The sequence below is a fragment of the Vipera berus genome (assembly GCF_964194415.1).
Source record: "Vipera berus genome assembly, chromosome: 2".
Classification (NCBI taxonomy): Eukaryota; Metazoa; Chordata; class Lepidosauria; order Squamata; family Viperidae; genus Vipera; species Vipera berus.
Window position 1 is genome coordinate 177,319,102 of NC_138203.1, and position 27,399 is coordinate 177,346,500.

General features: G+C 42.6%; 2 protein-coding genes across 2 annotated transcripts in view; both read right to left on the reverse strand.

Moving 5' to 3' along the window:
- The window catches only part of LOC308664462 (cytochrome P450 2B4-like), a gene marked incomplete at its 5' end in the record, with an annotated part of 29,725 nt that extends 9,382 nt beyond the window's left edge, over positions 1-20,343 (reverse strand). Inside the window, 1 exon segment of the mRNA XM_081321703.1 lies at positions 20,170-20,343. Coding sequence (XP_081177829.1) covers positions 20,170-20,343 — 174 coding nt within the window.
- LOC308661304 (cytochrome P450 2C23-like) lies at positions 11,239-19,667 on the reverse strand (the record flags this gene model as incomplete). Its single annotated transcript, XM_081316223.1, has 8 exons — positions 11,239-11,923; positions 12,031-12,172; positions 12,963-13,150; positions 14,592-14,733; positions 15,555-15,731; positions 16,811-16,971; positions 18,167-18,316; positions 19,556-19,667. The coding sequence occupies 8 exons, from the start codon at positions 19,665-19,667 to the stop codon at positions 11,721-11,723; spliced, it is 1,275 nt and encodes a 424-aa protein (XP_081172349.1). The 3' UTR covers positions 11,239-11,720.
- Positions 20,344-27,399: the final 7,056 nt, after the last annotated feature.

A 27,399-nucleotide genomic window follows, 5' to 3' on the forward strand; every position in this document is an offset into this window, starting at 1 on the left:
ATTAACCTTGCCAAATAAGTCCCCTTTTATTTCCTCTCTTTACTTTTAAGAAGCTTAATCTTTAATCCCTTCAAAAAGCGTCATACATGTCGGTTTCTTATCATTTTCTTTCTCTCAGAAACTATTACATAAATTTGAAGGCCATTCTTTGATTAATCCAAAATAAAAAAGCTGCTCAAATCACACTTCTGATTTATTATTTGTATGTCTCCTTTAATTATTACATAAGGCAGTAAATCCAGTGTAACATTGTTTGCCATATCATTTTTGTAACCTGACATTTTAAAATCCATTTGCAGATCCACATCCAAGTTAGCCACTGTCTCTGTTTTATCTACTAAAATCTGTTACTTTCCTTCAATTTATTTTGAATTGTTTCACAGTCAAGTATCACTGCTCCAGTGTTTATTTCTACAGTATTTAACACCGTGGTTTATAACCATACCTTTTGTCTATTTGTAACATCATAAGGGAAGCATTTTTAGGAAGGGGGATTAATTCATCTGCATTATTAGACAAAGAAAAAAATGGTGTAGTGTTGGCTAGCATGTTTCAGCTGTGCAGTCCTCTGTTCAACTAAGTGAGAAATTCTTTCAGGAGAAAAATAATTTGAAAAGAGTAAATACAAGGCCAATTATACAAGGTGGAGATGAAACAGCATACAGGGGGGAGGTACAAAAACTATCCATATGGTATTTAGAGAACAACGTGCACCTGAACATCGGCAAGACAAAAGAGATGGTGCTAGACTTCCAGAGGAAAAGAGAGGAACCTGCCTCACTTTACATTGGGGGGAGGGCTGTGTGGAGAGAGTTAAATTTCTGGGAGTCTACCTCTGTGAAGATCTTACCTGGAAAGCTAATACAACCCAGGTGGCCAGAAAGGCCCAACAGAGACTCCACTTCCTCAGGGTCTTGCTGAAGAACAGGGTAGAACAACGGCTAATGACCTTCTTTTACCGGTCTACTATAGAGAGTGTCCTCTCGCAGTGTATTGTGGTTTAGTATGCTGGCCTGACAGCCGCGGATAGGAAAGTATTACAGAGGATGGTGAGCACAGCACAAAACATTGTGGCTGTCCCCTGACACCACTGGATGACATCGCCAGAGCTCGCTGCCTTGGAAGAGTGAAAAAAATTCTCAGAAACGATTCACACCCTGGTCGGTATCTCTTTACTCTTCTACCATCGGGTAGAATATACAGGACTATAGCCAGCCATACCAACAGGCTGAAGAACAGCTTTTATGCATGGAATAAACAGGAAATAATTTTATATTTTATGTATGATTGACTTGCAAGGCCGGTGTGCCGTGCAGTTAGCTCACATGGTGTAACAAGATGGTGGGTTTGTTGTCACTGTGAGTTGTGCGGGGGCACAAAGGGAGGCTCAGCCAATCTCAATGTATACATGGTTGTACCTTGACAATAAAGGTTCATTCATTCATCCCAACAGGTTACAACTCTCACAGTCTGGCAGGCACAGTCTTCTGCCAAGTATTTCCTGGAGTTCAATCTGATGGGATTCACTAACATCTTGTTTGCACATATTAAAACATTTAATATTTACAAATAATTGCAAACATACAGGTAAACACCCTATTTTTTTTCACCATCCCCCATTCCTTTAACCCAACATAGCACAAGTCCTAGTATGAGTTCAGTCAGTTGTTAAGTAATGGCAATGTTGGTTGGTCTCTGCATCTGTGGCAATCAGCAGGAAGAGGCACAGTAGAAAGTCAGGCAGGCAGTTTGGTTAGCGGAGGCTAACCAAGCCCAGTGCTGTTTAGCTTTCAGTAGCTGGGAGAACTCTTCCTGAAGTGACTGCCATTTCTCCTGATAGGTCCCTATTGAAGTCTACCAAATTAAAAGACAATCATTAGCCATTATATTGGGCGAGCCAGGGGTCTATTATCACTCACTGTATATCTACTATATACCCAGTTTTGCCAATTCTGATACTGAGTGCCCATCTCCATGGGCATTTTCCAGGTCTGTTCTTATAGCTTTCTCAGTTGTGCTCACCAGCAGGAAAGCAGGTTCTTGTTTCCACATGTGGGTCTCAGACTTTCTCACTTGGAGATTTCTGCTGTATAGATTAGGTGAGGTGATTGAAATTCAGACTGTCTTGAACCAAAGTGGTTCCACTCTTTTAATGAGGAGACAGATTAGCTATTTAAGAGACTTCAATTGATTGAAGCTATAACTGACTTGGGTGATTTGCAAACTCATAATCTGGTAAATCACCAAGCTTGGGCCTCTGCCCTGTTGCTACAGGGTCTAGGAAAATCTCAGGTGGAGCAAATATATACCACAGCTTACTAGAACCTGTCATAATTCCACATATTTCTTTTTCCCTGTTGGTAAAGTGCCGGTGAATAGTTTAATGCTAAAATTCAAAGAGATACTAAAAGAGTGAATTTACAATGTGAGGGATGAAAAAGTATCCAAACATAATTGAATAATTTAACTTAACCACAGGTAGTTCTTTAGTGTTATTAGGATTAATTATGTAATCATGCAATGTAAGATGAAGGAGCCCTGGTGGCGCAGTGGTTAAAGTGCAGTATTGCACTATAGCCTACAGTTGATCCTGATGGGGCTCAAGGTTGAATCAATCTTCCATCCTTCCAAGGTCAGTAAAATGAGGACCAAGATTGGTGGGGCAGTATATAAATAATGCTCTACATTGTAAGCCACCCAGAAAGTGTTGTAAAGCATTATGGGACATATAAAAGCCTAAATGCTACTGCTATTGCTATGAAGCTGCTAGGCTGATTTTTACTGCCCTAAAAAGACAAATCAGGAGAGGTTAGCATAATTGTATCAATGCATGGAACTCCCCCCCTTCATGGATTACTGCCTTGTCGTGGCGAAGGGGCTTGCGTAATTCAATGAAGCTATGAGCTATGCCGTGCAGGGCCACCCAAGACGGACAGGTCATATCAGAGAGTTCTGACAAAACGTGATCCACTGGAGAAGGAAATGGCAACCCACTCCAGTATCTTTGCCATGAAAACCCTATGGACAGTACCAAAAGGCAAAACGATATGACGCTGGAAGATGAGCCCCTCAGGTCGGAAGGTGTCCAATATGCTACTGGGGAAGAGCAGAGGGCTAGTACTAGTAGCGCCAGAAAGAATGAAGCGACTGGGCCAAAGCCGAAAGGACGCTCAGCTGTGGATGTGTCTGGTGGTGAAAGGAAAGTCCGATGCTGTAAAGATTTTTTCTCCATAGGAACCTGGAATGTAAGATCCATGAATCAAGGAAAGCTGGACGTGGTCAAACAAGAGATGACAAGACTGAACATCGACATCTTAGGCATCAGCGAACTAAAATGGACAGGAATGGGTGAATTTAATTCAGATGACCATCAGGTATACTACTGCGGGCAAGAATCCCTCAGAAGAAATGGAGTAGCCTTCATAGTCAATAAAAGAGTAGGAAAAGCAATACTGGGATACAATCCTCAAAATGACAGAATGATCTCAGTTCGAATCCAAGGCAAACCATGCAATATCACAGTAGTCCAAGTCTATGCCCCAACCACCAGTGCTGAAGAGGATGAAATTGACCGGTTCTATGAAGCCCTACAGCACCTTATAGAACTAACACCAAAAAATGATGTCCTTATCATCATGGGGGATTGGAATGCTAAAGTAGGAAGCCAAAAGATAACTGGAATAACAGGCAAGTTTGGCCTTGGAGTACAAAATGAAGCAGGGCACAGGCTGATAGAATTTTGTCAAGAGAATACGATGGTCATAGCAAACACTCTTTTCCAACAACCCAAGAGACGGCTCTACACATGGACATCTCCAGACGGTCAACACAGAAATCAGATTGACTATATGCTCTGCAGCCAAAGATGGAGAAGCTCTATACAGTCAGTAAAAACAAGACCAGGAGCTGACTGTGGCTCAGACCACGAGCTTCTCCTTGCAAAGTTTAGGCTTAAACTGAAGAAAGTAGGGAAAAGCACTAGGCCACTCAGGTATGAATTAAATCATATCCCTGTTGAATATACAGTAGAGGTGACAAATAGATTTAAGGAATTAGATCTGATAGACAGAGTGCCTGAAGAACTATGGACAGAGGTTCGCGACATTGTACAACAGGTAGCAACCAAAACCATCCCAAAGAAAAAGAAATGCAAGAAAGCAAAATGGCTGTCTGAGGAAGCTTTGCAAATAGCTGAGGAAAGGAGGGAAGCGAAAGGCAAGGGAGAAAAAGAAAGATACGCCCAACTGAATGCAGAATTCCAGAGAATAGCTAGAAGAGATAAGAATGCCTTCTTAAATGAACAGTGCAAAGAAATAGAAGAAAACAATAGAATAGGGAGGACCAGAGATCTTTTCAAGAAAATTGGAGAGATGAAGGGAACGTTTAATGCAAAAATGGGCATGATAAAGGACCAAAATGGCAGGGACCTAACAGAGGCAGAAGAGATTAAGAAGAGGTGGCAAAATTACACAGAAGAACTATACAAGAATGAGCTTAACGTCCCAGATAAACACAATGAGGTGGTCACTGACCTCGAGCCAGACATCCTAGAATGTGAAGTGAAGTGGGCCTTAGAAAAGCTGAGCAACAACAAAGCTAGTGGAGGTGACAGTATTCCAGCTGAGCTATTCAAAATCTTAAAAGACAATGCAGTAAAAGTGCTACACTCAATTTGCCAGCAAATTTGGAAAACCCAACAGTGGCCACAGGATTGGAAAAGATCAGTTTACATTCCAATTCCAAAGAAAGGCAGTGCCAAAGAATGTTCAAACTATCGCACCATTGCACTCATTTCTCATGCTAGCAAAGTCATGCTTAAAATCCTACAAGCTAGACTTCAGCAGTATGTGGATCGAGAACTACCAGAAGTACAGGCAGGATTTCGAAGAGGCAGAGGAACTAGAGATCAAATTGCCAACATACGCTGGATCATGGAGAAAGCTAGAGAGTTCCAGAAAAACATCTACTTCTGCTTCATTGACTACGCTAAAGCCTTTGATTGTGTGGATCATAACAAACTGTGGCAAGTTCTTAAAGAGATGGGAGTACCAGACCATCTTATTTGTCTCTTGAGAAATCTATATGCGGGTCAAGAAGCAACAGTGAGAACTGGACATGGAACCACTGATTGGTTCAAAATTGGGAAAGGAGTCCGGCAAGGCTGTATACTGTCGCCCTGCCTATTTAACTTATATGCAGAGCACATCATGAGAAAGGCAGGGCTAGATGAATCAAAAGTTGGAATTAAGATTGCCGGAAGAAATATCAACAACCTAAGATACGCAGATGATACCACTCTAATGGCAGAAAGTGAAGAAGAACTAAAGAGCCTCTTGTTGCGGGTGAAGAAGGAGAGTGCAAAACTTGGGTTGAAACTTAACATTAAGAAAACCAAGATCATGGCATCTGGCCCTCTCAATTCCTGGCAAATAGATGGGGAAGAAATGGAGGTAGTGACAGATTTTATTTTCCTGGGCTCCAAGATCACTGCAGATGGGGACTGTAGCCAAGAAATTAAAAGACGCTTGCTCCTGGGGAGGAAAGCCATGGCAAATCTAGACAGCACACTAAAAAGCAGAGACATCACCCTGTCAACAAAAGTGCGTATAGTCAAGGCTATGGTCTTCCCAGTTGCAATGTATGGCAGTGAAAGTTGGACCATAAGAAAGGCTGAGCGCCAAAGAATTGAGGCCTTTGAACTATGATGCTGGAGAAGACTCCTGCGAGTCCCTTGGACTGCAAGGCGATCAAACCGGTCAGTCCTAGAGGAGATCAATCCTGACTGCTCTTTAGAAGGCCAGATCCTGAAGCTAAAACTCAAATACTTTGGCCACCTAATGAGAAGGAAGGACTCATTGGAGAAGAGCCTAATGCTGGGAAAGATTGAAGGCAATAGAAGAAGGGGACGACAGAGAATGAGGTGGCTGGATGGAGTCACTGAAGCAGTAGGCGCGAGCTTAAATGGACTCCAGAAGATGGTAGAGGACAGGAAGGCCTGGAGGAATGTTGTCCATAGGGTCGCGATGGGTCGGACACGACTTCGCAGCTAACAACAACAACAAATGGAACTCCCAAGTGGAGAGTATTGTCCCCAAAAGCAGGTCCCTAGACTGTAATTGGACTATTTGAATTCACCTATACCCCAGGGCAAGACCTGGACTGTCCCTTATTTGAGCTGCAAAGGTATTTAATAATTCCCATTTCTTAATAATTTCCCAGAATGAGATCTTGCAGAGCTGGAAAGATATACAAGAATGTGTTTATTTTTTTCTTGTTTCAAATAGACCAGACATGTCAAACACAAGGCCCGGGGACCAGATCAGGCCTGTGAAGTGGTTTCATGTGGCCTGCGAAGCCATCCTAGAAACAGTGAGGGAATGGCCCCTGCTTTCATGACCCAGTTAGGATTATAAAAGGTAAAACACACAGGTTGTTATGTACTGGGCTTGTGGTGATACACCATGTGTGTTGCTGGAGAAGCTAACGGCTCTCCAGCAACCCAGACTAGCTGTCTCCTGTCCTGCAATTGGCTAGCCCCAGGCGGCAAGAGTGGGTTCAAACCTATTGGCTGCCGCCTAGGGGCTAGACTATAGATTGTGGCTGGTTGCAGCCCAAGTTCCAGTACAGTTCTAGCAAGAATAAAGTATGTGTTATCCTGTACTCAGCCTCATGTCTTCCTTCCTGCACCAAAGAGCCCATAACTTAACAGTGGTGACAAAGGTGGGATCTTGCTTCGCTGATTAAGAGCTGAAGTCAATGAGGGGTCGACAGCACATGCTGGAGGGAAGAGGCATTTCCCACCCCCTCTAGGCTGGCTAGCTAGCCACACTAGCGACCTCGCGCTCAGCAGACACATACCCTGAGCCTAGAAGCAGGATCTGAAGATCTCAGGAATCTGAAGGAAGAATTCCAAAGGTCAGCAAAGTAAGAGAATTTGACGTGAAGCATCCGGAAGAATGGCCATCTTTCGCAAGTAGAAAACTATCTGAGAGCAAATCAGATTACGTAGGAAGATCTGAAGGCTGCAACATTGCTTTGCATGTGCGGCCCAGCAACCTTTGACCTGGTAGAGAATCTTTTCACGCCAACGCCCATCGAAGCAGTCTCATACGCAGACCTTAAAAAGAAGCTAACTGGGTACTTCCAGCCCAAGATGTCAGAGATGGCGTGGCGATCCAAATTCGACCAAAGAGTGCAGCTACCCGGGGAGACAGCTTCGGAGTTCATTGCGGGCCTAAGACAGGCCGCAAGCCTTTGCAAGTTCTCAAACTTAGAAGAACAACTAAGAGACTTGCTCATCTGTGGCCTTTGGGACAGAACGCTTCAGCAGAGACTGTTTGCTAGACCCAACTTAACGTTTTCCAAGGCACAGGATGAGGTGATGGCCGACGAAGCAATGCGACGGGGTGCAATGCAGACCGTTCAGCCTACTAAACCTTCAAAAGTCAAAGAATCGGTCAATCTTGAGGTCACCAAATGCGCCAGAGGATCGTCAGTGGATGAAGAACCCGAAATCAACAGACTTCAAAGGCAATCCATTGCACAACACCGCAACACCCATCAGCGAGAGGACGGTTACAAGGCAGTACTCTTACCAAGATGTAAGGGGTGCAGAGGCAACCATCTTCGCGCCAATTGCAGATTTCGTTTGGCCACATGTAGAGCTTGTGGAAGAACAGGCCACATCGCGGTGGTTTGCAGAGCCTGCCAGAGAGACTGGCCACCCAAACACTAGTCGGAAGAAAAGATTAGGAGAGGTACTGGGGCCCAGGGTCCAGTTAGTGTGGGATTCTTCAGAAGCCGTAGAAGCGTATGGCGCACCCGAGCTCAACGCCCCCTCAAACCCAAACTTAAGCTCTTGGTAGAGCTACAAGCAATTCCATGTAAGATGGATTGGACTCTGGCTCTGCAGTCTTAATCATTTCGCAAGACACATTTGACTTCATGTATAGGCGCAGTAACAAGTGGGCTAAACTAAGACCCTCAGATATCATTTTAATGGATTTTCAAAACACTCACATTAAAGTTAAGGGTGAAGCCACATTATCGGTAAAATTTAAAGGGTTTTGGGGGCACCTGGATGTAATAGTAATAGGGGGCCAAAGAATGAGTCTTATTGGACTTGATTGGTTTGATGCCTTAGGTATTCAGATTACTGGAATAAACTGGACACAAAATGCAGGCCTCATGTTAGTGTGCGAAGAATACGCGGATGTTTTTGATTCAACCCTAGTGACATACACAGGCCCGCCTATTTCTTTTAAGTTAGATCCTAACGTTGTTCCAATTAGGGTTAAACCTCGCAGGGTCCCCTTTGGCTTAAAACACAAAATTGATTCCGAAATCAATAAGCTTGTAGAACAAGGTGTGTTACAGCCTGTTGATGGGGGGGAGTGGGAAACTCCTATTGTCACCCCTCTGAAGGCCAACGGGGAAGTTTGCATTTGCTCTGATTATAAATGCACATTAAATAAGGCCCTCAAGCAACATGCTTACCCGGTCCCTGTGGTCAACGATATTTTAGCCTCCTTGGAAGGGGGAACCATTTTTGCTAAACTTGATTAAGCACAGGCCTATCAGCAATTGCTGGTTGATGAGGCCACAGCCACGGCTCAAACGATCATGACTCACAGAGGGGCGTTCAAAGTTAAATGCTTACAGTTTGGAGTCAGGGTTGCACTGGGTATTTTCCAAGGGATTATGGAAAATACATCCAGGGTGTCTGCCCTTATTTTGATGATGTTCTTATTGCAGGGGAATCCCCAGAAGGTTGGCCAGAAGGCTCAGGGCTGTTTTGCAGAGGTTTCATGAAGCAGGCCTCAAATTAAAAAAGAACAAGTGTAGTATTGGGGTTTCATCAACAGAATTCTTGGGGTTCCAAATTGATGCTAACGGCATTCACCCCACTGATTCTAAAGTGAAGGCCATTAAGATGGCTCCTAGGCCAAAATCAAAAAGAGAGCTTCAAGCATTTTTGGGCCTCCTAAATTTTTATCATACATTCCTACCGCATAAGGCAGCAATAGCAGAGCCCCTCCACAGGCTACTTGACAAAAAAGCTCCTTGGAAATGGGCTAATTTACATGAAAAATGTTTCCAGGACTTGAAAGCACTACTGTCTGAAAAATCCACTGTAACTCATTACATAGAGTCTAAACCTGTATGTCTTGCATGTGATGCATCTCCCTATGGGGTGGGGGCAGATAGAGAAAAATGGGAAACAGGTTCCTATTGCATATTACTCAAGGACCTTGTCCTCTGCTGAGCACAACTATGCCCAGATTGACACAGAGGCCCTGGCCATAGTTGCTGGAATTTAAAAAATTCATGATTACTTATATGGCAGGGTTTTCACTGTCTACACTGACCACAAACCTCTGTTGGGACTGTTCACAACAGACAAACAAACCTCCCACATACTATCTCCAAGAATGTTGAGATGGTCTATTTTTCTGTCTGCATACAATTTTAAACTAATTCACAAACCAGGGAAAGAAATGGGCCATGCTGATGGCCTCAGCAGACTACCACTGCCACCAATGGATCTAGATCCAGCTCCTGCTGCTAGAATACTATCCATACAGGACATACCTGAGTTTCCCCTCCATGCAGGGGATATTGCTGCTGAAACTGCCACAGATAAAATACTTAGTAGAGTGTTGTCATGGGTATACACGGGCTGGTTGGAAAAAAGTCCAGGCTCTGAATTTTAAAGTTCTTTTTGTCAGGAGACATGAGTTGTCTGCACATAAAGGGTGCATTTTATGGGGGAATAGAGTCATAATTCCTACTTCCCTAAGAGACAGGGTCTTACACTCCTTACATGAAGGCCATCCAGGCATTGTCAGAATGAAAGCCTTAGCTAGAAGCTACCTATGGTGGCCTGGCCTTGATAAGGCCATTGAGAGTCAAGTCCATGGTTGTTATATTTGCCAGCAATCTAGGCCTGAAATGCCACAGGCCCCAGTTCACAGGTGGGAGGAAACGCACACTCCCTGGTCTAGGATTCACATAGACTATGCTGGGCCTTTTCAAGGGCAACTCTTCCTGATAGTAGTGGATAGTCACTCAAAATGGCTGGAAGTAATTCCAGCAACCAGCCACAATATATAGTCTAGCCCCTAGGTGGCAGCCAATAGGTTTGAACCCACTCTTGCTGCCTGGGGCTAGCCACTTGCAGGACAGGAGACAGCTAGTCTGGGTTGCTGGAGAGCCATTAGCTGCTCCAGCAACGCATGTGGTGTATCACCACAAGCCCAGTACATAACACCCCTCCCCTCTCAGATCAAACTATGACAACCGTGATTAGTCTTGACAGTTGTCAAGACTTATTAATCAACTCACAAACCTTTTTTTGAAGGGAGGGACTCCTTTGTGAGTAGAAGGATTTAGGGTGATAACTGGCATGTCTCTTGCTAGAGTTGATTGACCATAACTGCACAGCTGGGAATGAACCACCTGCCTCCTGTCATAGGCCACAGGCCCTACCCTCAGGACCTTTTCTAAATGCACTCTGTGGTGGCACCTAGCAACTCACACTACTGCAGGTCAGCCAAAGTGTCCAGCTTGGGGAGGAGTTCTTGCAAAGTTGGAATTTTATAGAACATTATGGAGCTTTTTTCCAAGTAAGGCCTCAGCCAGATGGCCCACCAAATCTCAGTGAAAAACCCAAACTTCCTTTGACACCCAAAAAGTCCATCAGGTACCTTGGATGGGCTGATTTAAAGACCCTGTCTCCCTATGAGGTGGGATAACACCTAGCAAACCAGAAAGTATCTAGAGAATGATTTCACCATGGCAATGGAATGAATGTGATGTTCTCCAAAACATCACAATACGTCACAACTGCCGCAAAATAAAAATTAGTGTGTGGTCCCTGGTATACATTAGTTGTATGATTTGGGACAAGTCCATGGTTGCCATGATGGCCATAAACTCCTGGACTACCTTAGACTCAAGGCTACCAGATGTGAAGTTGAAATACCCATGAACCAACAGCCTCAGGGTCTCTATTGTCAACTCAACAACAGATCCAGAAGCTCAAGCAGACATGATGCTGATCAACAGGAAATATAGCAGCAGCAATCAAAATGGTTCCCTAGCCTAGAGCCCAAATTCAACCAAGGGACTTCACATCCAGTTGGCACCACCAGCCTCCAAATCTGCAATAACTTGCAGATGACAACTGCCATAAGAGGTTCTTCTTAATTTCCCCATAAAATGTTATCAGAAAAGAAGTAATAGTATTTATTTCCCATAAAAAAAGTATTCTTCAATCACTGTATTCGAATTCCACATCAGTTTCAAGATTGCTTTTAAAAGTAATAACTATTCCACATGCTTTACTTGAGTATTTATTATCATAGGTCAGCCAGTCCAGTTCCTAGGCTTTAAAAGGAACAATTTGTAGGATAGAATATGTGCCAGGAAGGAAGAAAAGTGGGAAGATGAAAATGGAGGGACAGGAGGGGGGAATGTAGGAATGTAGGAAGGAAGGAATGTAAGAAGGAAGGAAGGAAGGAAGGAAGGAAGGAAGGAAGGAAGGAAGGAAGGAAGGAAGGAAGGAAGGAAGGAAGGAGAAAGAAAGAAAGAAAGAAAGAAAGAAAGAAAGAAAGAAAGAAAGAAAGAAAGAAAGAAAGAAAGAAAGAAAGAAAGAAAGAAAGAAAGAAAGAGAAAGGACTTGTCACTCATCATGATCTTGGCTTCTTTCCTTGTCTTAATTATTGAACACAAGTGTCCACTGAACGTTTAACGGCTCGTATGAGGGGGTATTGATTCTTATTTTGGAAGTCCTTAAAAGAAGACATTACATCTGTGTCTTTGGAGTCCTCAACCAAATAGAAGGTGAACTTCTGGAGCAAAGTGGTGAAGAACAGGAAGAGCTCCGTCCTAGCCAGAGCCTCTCCTGGACAGGCCCTCATACCTGAAATAGCAAACAAGAAAACAAAGCTTATTCAAAGCTGATCAAAGAATAAAATGGATCAGGCAAGCATGTGAATTGGTAATACTATCTGTCCCAGAGGACTATACCTGCTGAGAATGGCATGAAAGCATCTCTTTTCCTGAACTGGCCCTTTTCATTCAAAAAATGATCTGGGTTGAACTTCTCTGGAGTCTCCCAATGGAGAAGATCACAGTGTACTGAGCAGAGGACTGGCACAACAGCCATGTTCTAGAATAAGGACGTAAACAAAAAAATGACATTAATTGGTGCTACTTCATCCAGAGAATAAAGAGCCTCACTTGTGTCAAATAAAATAGCGCAGCAGGGAGCAATCTGAAAACATTCTGAAATGGAATGAAGGGAGAGAGATTTGGTTTAATTAATTAATTTATTAAATTTGTATACTTCCCATGTCGGTATCCAAAGTGACTCTAGGCTATTCACAATGCCATAAATAATGCATATTATTTATTTATTTATTTATTTTATTTAATTGTTATACCCCCCTTCTCCCGAAGGACTCAGGGCGGTGTACAGGGCAATACAATAAAATACAATATATAAAAATTAAAAAATATTAAATACAACGGCCAATTCAATAAATTAATACAATAGCGTTAAAATACCCCTAAACCCATCAGACCAGGCCGGCTTGTTCAAATAAATATGTTTTTAGGTCACGTCGGAAGGAGCGAAGGTCGGGAGCCATCCGAAGCTCCACTGGTAAACGGTTCCAAAGGTCTGGCGCACCCACAGACAACACCCTCCCCCTGGGGGCCGCCAGTCGACACTCTTTGACCGACGGCACCCTACGGAGGCCCTCTCTGTGGGAGCGCACTGGATGAAGGGAAGTTGATGCCGGCAGCAGGTGCTCCCGTAAGTAACCCGGACCCATGCCATTTAGGGCTTAATACATACTTATTCAAACTGTCTTGAATATGAAGGATCTTTGACTATATACAGTCATCTATTTTTTTCTTCTGCAGAATATCTTTACCAGTAATTATTACTGCCACACCTTGGGAATGTTGTAACCATGGAATTTTACATCACAAGTTGTTGCCCGTGGAAGACTTTCAAGGCTCCCAGTCTGAATACGTTGAACCTCATAGATCACAGCATTTGTGAAAGGCATCTTCAACCGGTCTTCCATGCTTGGAGTGTGATTTGTACCCACTACCTCATCAATCTCTTGCTGCACCTTAGCTGTGAGAAAAAACATATTGAGATGAGATTGACAACCTTTTATTGTATTGTACTGAGCACCCACAGCCAGCTACCACTTGAATAGAAACATGTTTTCCAAAGCACATTCAGAGAAGCCACTTCCAGTCAGGAAAATGGCTCCTCCTCAAAGTCATTTCTCAGTGGAGACCATTTCAATTTTTCTAGTGCAAGAAGACTATGTTACGGTTGAAATTATGAAAGCTGGTGATCACAGTTTACACAAAATATTAGCAAAACTATACGTGAGATGCCTCAGAAAAGAAAAAATAACCGATGCATGGAAAAATGCTGAAGTGATTCTTATACACAGGAAAAGGGCCCAAGATGATTTAAAGAACTTGCCCAATAAGCCTTCTTTCACTCATTGACAAGGTTTTCACCAAGATAATAGCAAAAAGAATATTGAGCACATTAAGTGATGCGCAGCATGCAGGATTCAGAAGTGGTTACAGCACAATGGATCACATCCAAGTTGATCATCAAGTCAATGAAAGGTATAGCAAATACACCATGCCTCTGTGCATGGCTTTCATTGACTACAATTTCATTGACTGCAACTCAGAATTCCAGCAGTCAATAATTAGGGCATTGCTCAACCAAGGCATAGATACTTCTTACATAAATTACTACAATCAATATATGAAAAACAATGGCAATAATTTGTCTTAATGATCTTAAAGTGGAAATCAACATAGAACAAGGTGTAGGAAAAGGTGATACAATATACTTATTCTTGTCTCAGCCTGCCTTTAAGAAGTATTTTGCAAACTAGACTGGGCAAAAAATGGAATAAAAATCAGTGGTGCTTATTTAAATCACTTAATATTTGCAAATGTGTGTGTGTGTTTATGTATGTGTATGGCAGGAGGGAGGGTTTGGTTCTGCATGTGTAGCTTAACTCCCACACTTGCTCAAATGAAGCCTCAAGCACTCACAACCTACTTGCACGGCCTGGTTCCCAACAATACTAGTCCAAGGAGTCAGGATTAGGAACCCTTGATCTAGTGGATATTATTTTACTAGAATTCTCTTCATGTAATCTCAAGATTTGATGGAAGCCCGGGTGTTCCAAGGGCTTGTTAGTTTAACTGGGAAATAAAAAAACCAAAACATTCTGTAAGATCTTGGCAAACACTTCCCAAAACTTCCCAGGAAAACTGCAGAAATGCAGCTGCAATGAGTTTACTTTACTCAACAGCATCCTTACTTTATTTTTCCCAGGATTAATACTGGAAGCCCTAAAGCAGGGCTCTTCAAACTTGGCCCTTTTATGACTTGTGGACTTCAATTCCATTCCTCAGCCAGCATGCCTGGCTGAGGAATTCTGGGAGTTGAAGTCCACAAGTCATAAAAGGGCCAAGTTTGAAGAGCCCTGCCCTAAAGAGTTGACATCTTTATATATTTGTGGTTATTTCTGTACCTTGAATGTGTTGCAATTTAGCCATTGCTAGGATGCTGGAGAGCAAAGCACGGCTTGTGGTTATTGTCCCAGCAGTAAAGAGACCAAACACAGTAATCACAAGCTCTTCAGGAGTGTAGATTCTCTCAGATGAGTTCTGCTCCTGAAAAGAAAATAGAAAGGGAAACAGAAGGATGAAAATGGGGTTGATTTAAAGTAATTCATGAAACTCTTCATAGTGTCTCTCAGTTAAAGGAAACTTAATTAGACCTGACTAACTTTAGAATACATAGGACAATTTTTCAATTGTAAAGCATTTATGCAATCACCATTTGATGCAAAGAGGAAACAACTTGTCTGTCTGATGTACCTATCAAATATTTACCACAAGAAATTACCAGAATTAAAGTGTCAACCTTTGACTAAGGTTGTTATTTAGAGCTGGACAAAAGCAACTGTTAAGCTGTATGGTGGGAAAACAGGATTAGATCTGAGCATAGGAGCTTGAATGTTATATCTGAGAGACTAATTCTAATAGAAATTGCTTCTAGAAGATGAATGATTATCTTTATATCACCTATTAAGAGTGTATATGTAAATTAGCATGTAAAGCAAATGTCTATACTTATTTATTTTAATTATGTTGGGCATAGTAGTACATGTTAATAAATGGCAAATTAAAGTAAGAAATTAAAGAAGGGGGAATAAATATTTTCATATTCTTTCATACGAGGTGAACTAGTTTCATCTTAGATACATATTGGGGTGTGTGTGAAAGCCCTAATAAGCAGGCATATACATAGAATGAAGGCTACTGCTAAGCTTGTAAGCCGCCCTGAGTCTTCGGAGAAGGGCGGGATATAAATGGAATTAAAATAAAAAAATAAAAATAAAAATATTCTTTCATACGAGGTGAACTAGTTTCATCTTAGATACATATTGGAGATATTCAGACAGTTATGCAGAAATGGTATCTATGCCTACTTTTTCCATTCTATGAAGGAAGTAATCAATATAGTCACGTGGGTTCTGGGGATCCAGTGTCTCCTTGTGCAATTCCACCTTCTCACGGATATAATCACAGACTTTTTCAATCTCACCAAAAGACTTGATATGTCGTCCAAAAAAGTATCCCATTGTTTTTGGAAAAGTATTGTACACCTGTGCAGAGTTGACATTAATCAGTATACAGTATGTTTTTAGACCATAATGGTGAAGGCTTAGTGCCCCAAATATTCAGAGAGTAGCTTTTACTTGGACATTGCTAATTATCAAACCTCAGCTGGGTGCCAAGACCAAGAAGACAAGTTCCACAAGAATTTCAGTAAGCTATCTTTAATTTTAGTGTTGAGTAAATACAGTGTCTTGGGAACTACTGCATGGTAGGAATTTTTATTTATAATAAGTTGGTTAAAATGGAGTATTTTTGAAGTCTTTTCCCCAGATCTTTCCTCACCTAGGCTGATTTCCACACAGGATATATTCTGTCAAGGGACTTGCCCACCATTTTTCTAGCCTCACCCCAGCTATCCCATGAAGGAATAATGATGAAAATGGTGATAGTTCTTGAAGCAGGGAGGAAAGAAGGACATAAGAATAGGGGAAATGTCTAAAAATACCATGATTAGAAGAGAGGCACCTGTGCATAATTTGATATGATGATTAGTACTGCTAATATTATTTATAGTTAAATATGTAACATTGTACTTTTAAAAAATATTATAATAATATACCTTTCAGTTTGATCATAATGTTGATATTCCTCTTATATCACAAACCTAATGGCTTGGGGGGTAATGCTATTGTAATTTGTTAGAAAAACATGGAAATACGCTTGAGAACTAAAGTTAACTTTTCAGTCAAGAGATGAAAAAATTGAGTGAAACATTACAATTAGGAGGAATCAACCCCTCCAGTGAAATTCCATGTTTGACCCTCCCTGACTAGTTAAGAAATGGGCAAGTCCTAGAAATAAGCAGGTCAGAGACCAAAGCAGTTATAAGAGAATGAAATGATCCCATGGGAAATAAGCCCAGCCAGAAAAAAGGTTTGCTGAAAACCAATTTATATTTTGATGGCTCAGTCTTGCTGGATGTCTAGATTTGACTTCTCCAGCTTAGTAGCTCATCACGTCTACAGTAATCTTCACATCCCTTATTTGTATATTCGAACACACAGAGAGAACCACTAGTAAAAATGAGTGTTTATGGTAGGAAGAGCATCAGAGAGGAAAAACATACCAGTCCAAGGAAACTAGTCCGAATTCTTATGTGAGACTCCACAATTTGTTGATTCTCTATGAAGATTTTATCTTTGTAATCAAATCGATTGCCAAAGACAACTGCACAGATCACATTAGAAACAGCACTTCCAAAATTTCTTCTTGGGTCAAAAGGCTGCCCTGCAACAAAGGCCACAGACATTTATGGGAGGAATCAAAGAATGGGATCTTCCCTTCCACAATTCTCACCACAGAACTGCAACAAAAAATGATTTTGGTCAAAGAAGTAATTCAAAGATTCTATTTAATATTAAATAGAAGAGCCTATACATAATTAAATGAAAACATAAACCTTATTACCACTAGAGTTTCTTCAAAATCTTGCTGTCTTCTGTCAATAATTGTTCTCTCACTCCTTTCTCTGCCATTTTCTGTTCATGGTGGGGTTTTTTTCCTCCCTGTCCCTTCCCTTAGAAGTTTCTACTTCCAGTTTTAACTCTCCCGACTGTCTCTCCCTCCACCTTCTAATTTCTTTTTTCTCTATATATTCTTTCTTTATTAAAAAATAATCCTATTCTTTTCTTTCCATTTCTTTTCCCTTCTGATTCCAGAGATTTGTTCATTAATGATTATATTCAAAAGAAGCACAAATCTTAGAGGAATGCTATTTATGACGATTCAGTCCAGATCCACAGTGACTTTCAGATCTCCACCCTCATGCAAACTGCCTATTCTCTCGTCATACCTATAAAAGCAAGATGTTATCCATGTTTCCTTTCTAGCCTTAGATTATCTATGTCATTCATCCATAACCTATTTTGCTGGCTGTTGAATTTGCCTGATATATAATCATGTTCAAATGATCCAGGCATTTCAAATGGGTATAAAGATTTATTGTAAGCTTAAGCTCTCTACAAGAATCCAAACTACTAATGGTCAAAGGAAATTATCAGGAGATAAGAGTAGAAGGATTCAAGGTAGGCTGGGCATAGATCACTTGTGGGCATGAAGGGACTCATGACTGATTATTTGTTTGATCCCTGCCTTGGGGTCAGCCTGGTCATCTCCTACAATAGCCATAATTCAAATCCATGTCACCGCACAGATCTCCATCACTCATGCAGTTGATTCTTATCCATATATTCCTTACCTCATTTAGTTTACACACACACACACACACACACACACACACACACACACACACGTTTTTCTTTATTTTGTGTACTTAAGCACAGAGAAGCTGAGTTTCAGTTTAGAATTTTCCTGCAACTTCACATAATACAACAAACCCTTTCCAGTTTCATATTTTAAAAGATAATAGTCTTCCTGATATGATTCTTGTGTTGGAGAATAGGTGTCAGTTTCTTTAGAGGACCTTTTTTGGCAGCTATTTCCTCCACCAGACAAAGGGCTTCCTCCTGAACCCGCTCAGACATTCTTTTCTTCCCCATCCCAAAATCTCGCAAGGTAGACAGTGTGAACCGTCGCAGCTCCCTCCATTTCTTCTCACCATTTGTACCAAACCCTGAAACAAAAGACACCAAAAGGATCATGATGTTGGTCAATTCTCAGCTTTTGTGGAAGAACATGTTTAGATACAATATTTCAGGCACTTTCCTTTTTCAAATCTTTGTTTCAATCATAGTTGAAAGAGGCTACTGCACTGCAATAAATTATGCATCAGAGAATTTTCCTTCCTCACATTTAAAGTAAACAAGGCTTGATGTTTGAAATACCAGGGAAGCAAACTTCACAGTTTCCATCTTTCCATTCTTGACTGCTGTCATATTAAGAGAAGAATGAATGAGGCTGTGAAAACCATGTCGTAAGTTTCTATACATGTGTTATAGATAGAAAGAAATCCATACACTAGACATGGAACTCAATACTGAGATGCCGTTTTCAGTAAGCAGAAGAAAATTGGAGTTGTTTTGAGTTGTGGATTTTATTTTATTATTATTACTTGCTGTAGAGCTTTTACTGATAAAAATAAATCACTTCCAATTACTTATGTACTAGCTTGTTTGATTGTGTGCTAACAAGTTACTCTCAACTCTTAGCTATCTTTAGATTTCCTCCAACACAATCTATCCCTAACCTAATTCTTCAGGACTTGTAAGGGTACATTTATCATCATTTTAACCAAGTTCATTGATGTTGCAGATGGCCATCCTCTTTTTTTTATCTTTCTCACCATTATAGCCTTCTCTAGAGAGCTAGATTTTTGAACCACAACCCAAGAATGATAATTTTAGTCTGGTCAGTTATGCTTTGAGTGGAAACACTGAGCTGATTTGCTCAATGAGGTATTTGTTTCTTATTCTTGGCTGTCCACAATATTCTCAGATATCTTGTCCAATATCAAAACTATATTCTTGCAATATTCTTTCTATCCTGTTTATTCAAAGTCCAAATTCCCAAAGTATTCTCTTTGAAAAGTATCTGGTCTGCCTTCCCAAAGTTTATAGATGAGGTTACTTTTTTTTTTGCATGTAAGGAACAACCAGAACAGATTTCAGAAGTGATCAGTGAAAGTGAAATGGTGAAAAAAGGTGTTCCTATTCAAAAAGCATGACAGATCAACCTCTTTACAAAACTTCATTTCAAGTGAAACTTTCATAACTATCAATAATATTAAGAGCATTAAAATAATTTAAAATTACTTATAGAAAATTAAAAAGAACAAAAACAAATAAGGAAATAAAACAAAATCAACCTTTATTTTGGGTCATTCATCTGTGAAAGGTCATATGAGCTCGCCCACCAAATTCTTCTGCTTGATTTATCAAAGCATCTTTTACCACCTCATACCCACAAAGAGCAATCATTGGTTTTGATCCAATCCAGACAGTAAATATAGGTCCATACTCCTTCATAAGCTAAAGGTAAAATTAGATGAAAACCCAGTTAATTAAACGATAAAGCATTTTTGGGTGAAATTATTCTAAAGCATGCTTGAAATAGTTCTTATTCACCATTATTAAATCTAAGCTTTTATCATTCTTAATATCTACAGGGTACATCAATATGATTGGATAAATTGCATGTATCTCCTGGGTGGTGAGATGATGGGAATGAGATAATCACAATTTTGACTGTATAATAGATTTCTGCAAGTAATTTGGTACTGGAAAACATATGATAGCAAGTTTTTCTTGTAACCACATATTTTAATGAACTTTTTAACCTCCATTGTGTGTTTATCAGACTGTAACTGTGATTTTAAATTAAAATTCCTACTGAAGATGCACAAAAGCCCCTAACAAAATTGGACTCTTATAGAGGAAAATCATACTCCTTAAACTAGGGAAATGTGGATATATCTTTCAAAATAATCACCTGAAAAAGCAAAGAAGTACAATAGTTACCTAATCTTACCTTTTTATAGGTTTTAACGAGAGGTAGTACATCTTGCTGCAAGAGGTTCCCCAGAATAGGCCATGGAGTAGGTCCAGGGGGCAGCTGCCCTTTTTTCTTGTACATTTGGAAAGATGATAAAACGGTAAAAAGTATATAGAGAAGAAGTAGAACTCCTGCCCATGTCAGCTCCATCTTCTCCTGACTTGTTTTCCTCTTCAAAAATCCAAAAAGTTGTTTAAAGGAGAGAAGATTGAAAGAAGGAGACCAACTGAATCCCCAATCACATCTAAATTCTTCACTTTCTCTAACCTTTACATACCTTCTTGTCTATATTCAGCTCAAATTATTCTTTCCCCTCTATTAGTATAGAAGAGATACTTATCAACACTCTTATATTTGGATTGTGGACAACGAGGGCTAAATAACTCATTTTAAGCATGTGAAAGAGTAATTAATTAACTTTTGGTCATTGAACCCTGTTTCTTTTTCTTTCACTGGGTTGTCACAGCCCTGAATTCAGTATAAAGATCATGAACAAGTACAATGTTGTCATGACCTTTAACTGGGCGAAATGGTCCATCATGGGGCAATATTTTTGGTGAATGAAGGCGAATATATGTGTCCCAAGATAACATCACCTGTATCTCCTACAGTCACATTCAATGTTTAGATGAGCCCACATTGTAATGATGGCCAAAAGGACTTTTTCACCTGTAATTGATTTGGCCACTGTTGTGTAGTGGGTTTCTTGGAAGCAGGAGGCGAGACGAGAGGGTTCAAACAGGAACATTGCTTTATTGTAGTAACAGGAACAGAACTGAGAACAGAGGCTTCTACACAGCTACTTCTATGGTTGGCCACTAGGCGGCGGCCAATAGGTTTAAAGGAACCTATTTCCATCCCAGAGCCAATCAATGATGATCCTGGAGACTGCATGTCTGAGCAGCCAGTGACCTTTTCACAGACACCCTAATTAAGCCATCTCAAGTAGCATTCAAAGAAACATGAAAACAGTTCAAGTAAAAGGCCTAATACATTACACCCCTGCCTCCTAGAATGTACATACATTATTAAAATTATTTGAGAATAAAGTTTTGTAAATACGGTGGTGGTCTGCGCAACCTTGCAGATCGCCTGGGGCACAGGTCTGCAACCCGCGGCTCTGGAGCCGCACGCAGCTCTTTCAGCCGTCTCCTGCGGCTCCCAGTACTCTGCCATGTGCAGTCCAAAAAAAAAGTGGGACTAAAAAAGTTCAACCAATCAATTCAAATATGCAGGGTAGGTGCATATCTCGCCTTGCCTCCACTCTTCAGTCAAACCCTGTTCTGCGCATGCACGCATGTATGCACATGCACACACATTTTTTGTGGCTCCCAGTTTTTCCTTTTGGGAGGGAACCGGTTCCGAGTGGCTCTTTCACTGTTTCAGGTTGCTGACCCCTGGCCTGGGGGATCCAGGCAATTCCCAGTCTACCAGCTTACCCACTGGGCTGGGTAGATCAGGACTCAAGAGTTCATGAGAGTCAGATTGACTTGAGTCCCTTTGGCTGGCCATTCCAGGTCATCCCAGACCAAAGTCCAATGAAGAAGCAAAGATAGCACAGCACCTGTCTTGATTGGGTTGACTTTCCCCATCAGGCGACCCATGTAGCACTCCCGGGCTTCGCCCATCTACAACCACCTCCCCATTCTACTGACTGGTGGAGTCCTCAGAGCATGTGAACTGCCCTGCTTGGCTGCCAGTTTCTGGCTCTAGGATTGGACCCGTTGTGAGCTGATCAATATGGTGGCGAACGACTTGTCCCCCCCATCCAGAGCCACTTCATATGAGAGAGGGCCCAAGTTTTTGACAATTTTACCCGGCACCCACAAGTTCCCATGCCCATAGTTCCGGGCCCACACCCCATCACCCACTTGCAACCCCCTCGGAGGCTTTGGGTGAGAGGTGTCTGCTGCCACCCAGTATGGATGCAACCTGTCCAGCTTTGTGATGAGCCTTCTTCCCCAGCGAAGCTCTGTTGGGCTCTTGCCTGTTGCTGTGCAAGGTGTAGTGTGCTGGCAAAGCAAGAAATCAGCCAGCCTATGGTGCCAATCTCCAGTCACTATGCGCTTGAGTGACTCCTTTGTAGTGCACACACCATATGTTCGGCCTGCCCATTAGTTGAGGGGTGAAAGGGGGCCGATGTTGCATGCCTTATGAGGTTAGTCCTCAAGAAGGCTTGAAACTCTGCCGCTGTGAACTGGGCCCCATTGTCCGCTACTACAACGTCCGGTAGCCCATGTGTGGCAAACAGCTTTCTAAGCACCTGGATGGTCCTAGCAGTAGTCATGGTTGAAATTGGAATTACTTCCAGCAATTTAGAGTGGCTGTCGACCACTATCAAGAATAGTTGTCCCTAAAAGGACCCAGCGAAGTCGATGTGAATCCTTGACAACAGTGTTTGCGTTTGCTCCCATTTGTGGACAGGAGCATCTGGCATTTCTGATCTGGACTGTTGACACGTGTAAGACCCATGTACTTGGGCCTCTATAGCCTTATCTAACCCTGGCCACCATTGGTAGCTTTGTGCCAATGCCTTCATCCAGACTATGCCCAGATGTCCCTCATGCAGAGATTGAAGTACATGGTTTCTTAATGACCTGGGGACAATAACCCTGCTCCCCCATAAAATGCAACCCTTGTGAGCTAAAAGCTCATGTCTAGGTGTGAAGTAGCTCTGGAACTCAGGTCCAGGATTATTTTCAAGCCACCCTGTGTGAATCCAAGACAATACTCTACCTTGTCTGCAGCAATTTGTGCAGCCACATCCCCAGCATGAAGGGGGAACTCAGGCAAATCCTGAATTGACAAAATGCGAGCTACTGGAGCTGCATCTGGCTCTATCTGTGGCAATGGCAACCTGCTAAGGCCATGTCTTTGCCAGGTTTGTGAATCAGCCTGTAGCTGTAGGCTGACATAAAAATGGACCATCTTAGCATCCTTGGGGACAGAATTTGAGGCGTCTGCCTATCAGTAGTAAATAACCCCAACAGTGGCTTGTGGTCAGTGAAGACCGTGAATTCCCTGCTATGCAAGTAATCATGGAATTTCTTCACAATGGCCAAGGCCTCCTTGTCAATTTGAGCATAATTGCGCTCAGCTGAGGACAATGTCCTTGAATAATAGGAAATGGGGATTTGAGTCCCATCACTTGACAAATGGCTTAGGACAGCCCCCACCCCATAAGGGGATGCGCCACACACAATGCATACAGGCAATGACTCTTTAAAGTGAGTGAGCACTGAATTGGAGGACAGTAGTGATTTTACTGCCTTAAAGATGTTTTTGTGAACCTTGGTCCACTTCCATGGGGTGTTTTTGTCTAAGAGCCGGTGTAACAGCTCTGCCACTGCGGGCTTGTTAGGAAGGAATGCATGGTAAAAATTAAGGAGACCCAGGAATGCCTGAAGCTCTCCTTTTGACCTGGGGCTAGGTGCCAGCTGAATGGCCTTCAGCTTGGACTTGGAAGGGTGGATGTCTTCACCATCAATACGGAATCCCAGGAACTCAGTAGAAGGAACCCCAATATTACATTTATTTCTTTTGAGTTTAAGGCCTGCTTCGTGGAACTGTTGAAGGACGGTTTTGAGATTCCTTGCAAGCACCTCAGTGGACTCAATGGCAATAAGCACATCATCAAAATAGGGGCAAACCCCCAGAATGCCCTTGAGTGTATACTCCATGACTCCTTGAAAAATCCCAGGGGCTACGCTAACCCCGAATTGGAGGTGTTTGACTTTAAAATCTCCCCTATGTGTAACAATGGTTTGTGCAGCCACTGTGGCCTCATCCACAAGTAACTGCTGATAGGCCTATGCCAAATCTAATTTTGCAGATACCATACCCCCTTACAGTGATGCCAAGATGTGGCTAACGACTGGCACCAGGTACACTGTTCTGTACCAGCCTGCTACTGGCCCTGCAGAAAAGGCAGGGACAACCCCTTTTACAAGAAGGCAAGAGGCTGGAATTACGCCTGCCAAATTTATTGCTACAAAAACAAATGGAACAAGACACGAACCAAGAAACAGGAGCTTTAAGAAACAGGAACTATCCAAGCGGTTGCCTTCAGCAAACCAGCCCTCCCACACATTCCCCTTAAATACAGTTCAGGGCGTGGCCTCTCTCTGCCTCCTTCCGAGGTTCCCCATTGCCTTCCTCTGTTTACTCCTGATTGACTGCCTCCTGCGTCGGGCGTCCTTGAACAGGGCCAGCTGTGGGTCATCTACATCCACGCTGTCAGGCTCACACAGCTGGGTCTGCGTTGTGACCAGATGAGAGGGGCCTGGCTGGGGGCTCTCATCAAGCTGTCCAATCCTCTCAGCAAGCTCTTCAACACCGCCCTCCTCCTCCTCTGAGTCGTCCGACCCAACTGCCTAACCCACAGGCTGACCCTGAATCACAACATACGCATGCTGCTTAAGTGCCCTAATTATGATGCACAAATCAGCACAAATCAGTGTAATCAGCACAAATTCTGACCTCCCCATTGGCCTTAAGTGGCGTGACAATTGGGGTTTCCCATTCACCCCTGTCTACAGGCTGTAGTACACCCTGGTTAACCATCTTGTCCAGTTCTGCATAAATTTTATGTTTAAGTGCAAATGGCACTCTGTGGGGTTTGATCCTAATAGGCATTATGGCAGGATCAAGTTTAAAGGCTATCAGAGGGCCCTTCTACTCTCCCAGGCTAGTGTCAAAAACGTCCGTGAACTCCTCACATACTGACACTAAGTTTGCTGCTATTAAGCTCGTTCTCTGGCCCTCCACCACAATCACATCCAGGGCCCCCAAAAACCCCTTGAACTTGATAGCCAAGGTGGCCTCGCCTTTGATGGCAACTTGGGAGTTTTGGAAGTCAGTCAGGATGATATCAGATGCCTAAGCTTGGCCTGCCTCTTGCTGTGATTGCAGATGAAATGGAAGGTTTCGAGGGAAATGATGGAAACAGTTGAACCAGTGTCCAGTTCCATCCTGCAAGGAACACCTTGCAGCTCGACTTGAAGTTGCAGCTGGGCTTAAGGGGGCAGTGAGCTCCCATGTGGCAAACGCTCCGACGGCTGGAGCAAAACCCTACACTAAGCTGCCCCGGTGCTCCGGTACCTCTCCTGATTGGAATGTCTGAATGGCAGTTCTTCTGGTGACCTCTGCAGACTGATGCGATGTGGCTGGTCTTTCCACAGGCCCGACACGTGACTGTCCAGAAACTGTAGTCCATGCGTTGGCGGCTGCCACAGCCCGGACACAGAAGGAAAGGAACTGCTTTGTAAGGAGTCTTCGGTTCCTTGTCGTGGTGCCGTTGGACCTTGTCAACTTCATGGTCGAAGTCAACGTCTTCTAGAAGTTCAGTGTCCTTGTGGTGGATGGCTTCCTCATGCTGAGTGCTTTTGGCGGGCTGCATGGCCTTCACAGCTCTGCCGGTGGCTTCGTCCGCCATGGTTTCTTTCAAAGCTTCCTGGAGCGAGAGAGTCTCTTTTGCAAAGAGTTTCTGTTGTAGCTCTCTGCTCCAAAGTCCACAGATGAGTCAGTCTTGCAGCCTTTCTTCTAAGTCCGAAAATTGGCACAGGCATGAAGCTTTTCTCAATGCTATGATGAATTCCATTGCTGTCTCTCTGGGTACTTGAACTTGTTGTTCAAAGGCATGTCTCCATGTTATCATTGACAATTTGGGCTGGAAATGGTTGCCGAGCCGCTTCTTCAGGTCTGCATAAGTAACGGACTCTAGCTGCGCTGGTGTGACCAAGTTCTCCATGATATCTTAGGTTGCAGTCCTGCAGACACAAACAAGTGTTGTGGGCTTCAGGCCATCTTTGGCAACTTGGTTGGTGTAGTTTTTTACCCTCGAGATGTAGGATGCCCATCTCTCTGGGTAACATCAAACTCTTCAAGCTTTCCGACTTTTGCCATCTTCGGGAAGTCTTTGTGGCTTGGGCCTCTCGTTGTCTTGTCCTGCTTCTTCGTAGGCCCTGGGATTGATACACAGGGCTGGTGGTCGCTAGCGTTGCGTGCTAGGCTGACTGAGGGGTGGGAACGCATTCCCCACTAGGTGCTTGCTAGCCTCACCCCTAGTGACTTTCAGCTCTTTTGAAGAAGCAGGATCTCACCTTCATTGCCAGTGTTGCGTATTGGGTTTCTTGCAAGCAGGAGGCGAGACAAGAGAGTTCAAACAGGAACATTGCTTTATTGGATAACAGCAACTGAACTAGTAGCCAAGACTTCTATGCAGCTATTTATACAGCTTGCCACAAGGTGGCGGCCAATAGGTTTGAAGGAACCTATTCTCACCCCAGAACCAACCAATGGTTGTCCTGGAGACTGCATGTCTGGGCAGCCTGCAACCGTTACACAGACTCCCTGATTAAGCAATCTCAGACAGCATACAAAGACACGTGGAAACAGTTCAAGTAAAAAGCCCAATACATTAAACTTATCATTTTCTTTCTCTCAGAAACTATTACACAAATTTGAAGACCTTTCTTTTATTCATCCAAAATAAAAAAGCTGCTCAAATCACACTTCTTTTATTATTTATTTATTTATTTATTTATTTATTTATTTATTTATTTATTTATTTATTTATTTATTTTAATTCCATTTATATCCCGCCCTTCTCCGAAGACTCAGGGCGGCTTACAAGCTTAGCAGTAGCCTTCATTCTATGTATATGCCTGCTTATTAGGGCTTTCACACACACACCCCAAGCGGCATTATTACAAAGTCAGCTTATTGCCCCCAACAATCTGGGTCCTCATTTTACCTACCTCGGAAGGATGGAAGGCTGAGTCAACCTTGAGCCTGGTGGGACTCGAACCTGCACTAATTGCAGGCAGCTGGTGTTACTTAAGGAGGCATTAGCCCACTGCTCCACCAAGGCTCTTATTTGTATGTCTCCTTTAATTATTGTTGTTGTTAGCTGCGAAGTTATGTCTGACCCATCGTGACCCTATCAACAATGTTCCTCCAGGCCTTCCTGTCCTCTACCATCTTCTGGAGTCCATTTAAGCTCATGCCTACTGCTTCAGTGGCTCCATCCAGCCACCTCATTCTCTGTCGTCCCCTTCTTCTATTGCCCTCAATCTTTCCCAGCATTAGGCTTCCTCCAGTGACCCCTTCCTTCTCATTAGGTGGACAAAGTATTTGAGTTTTAGCTTCAGGATCTGGTCTTCTAGAGAGCAGTCAGGGTTGATTCCTCTAGGACTGACTGGTTTG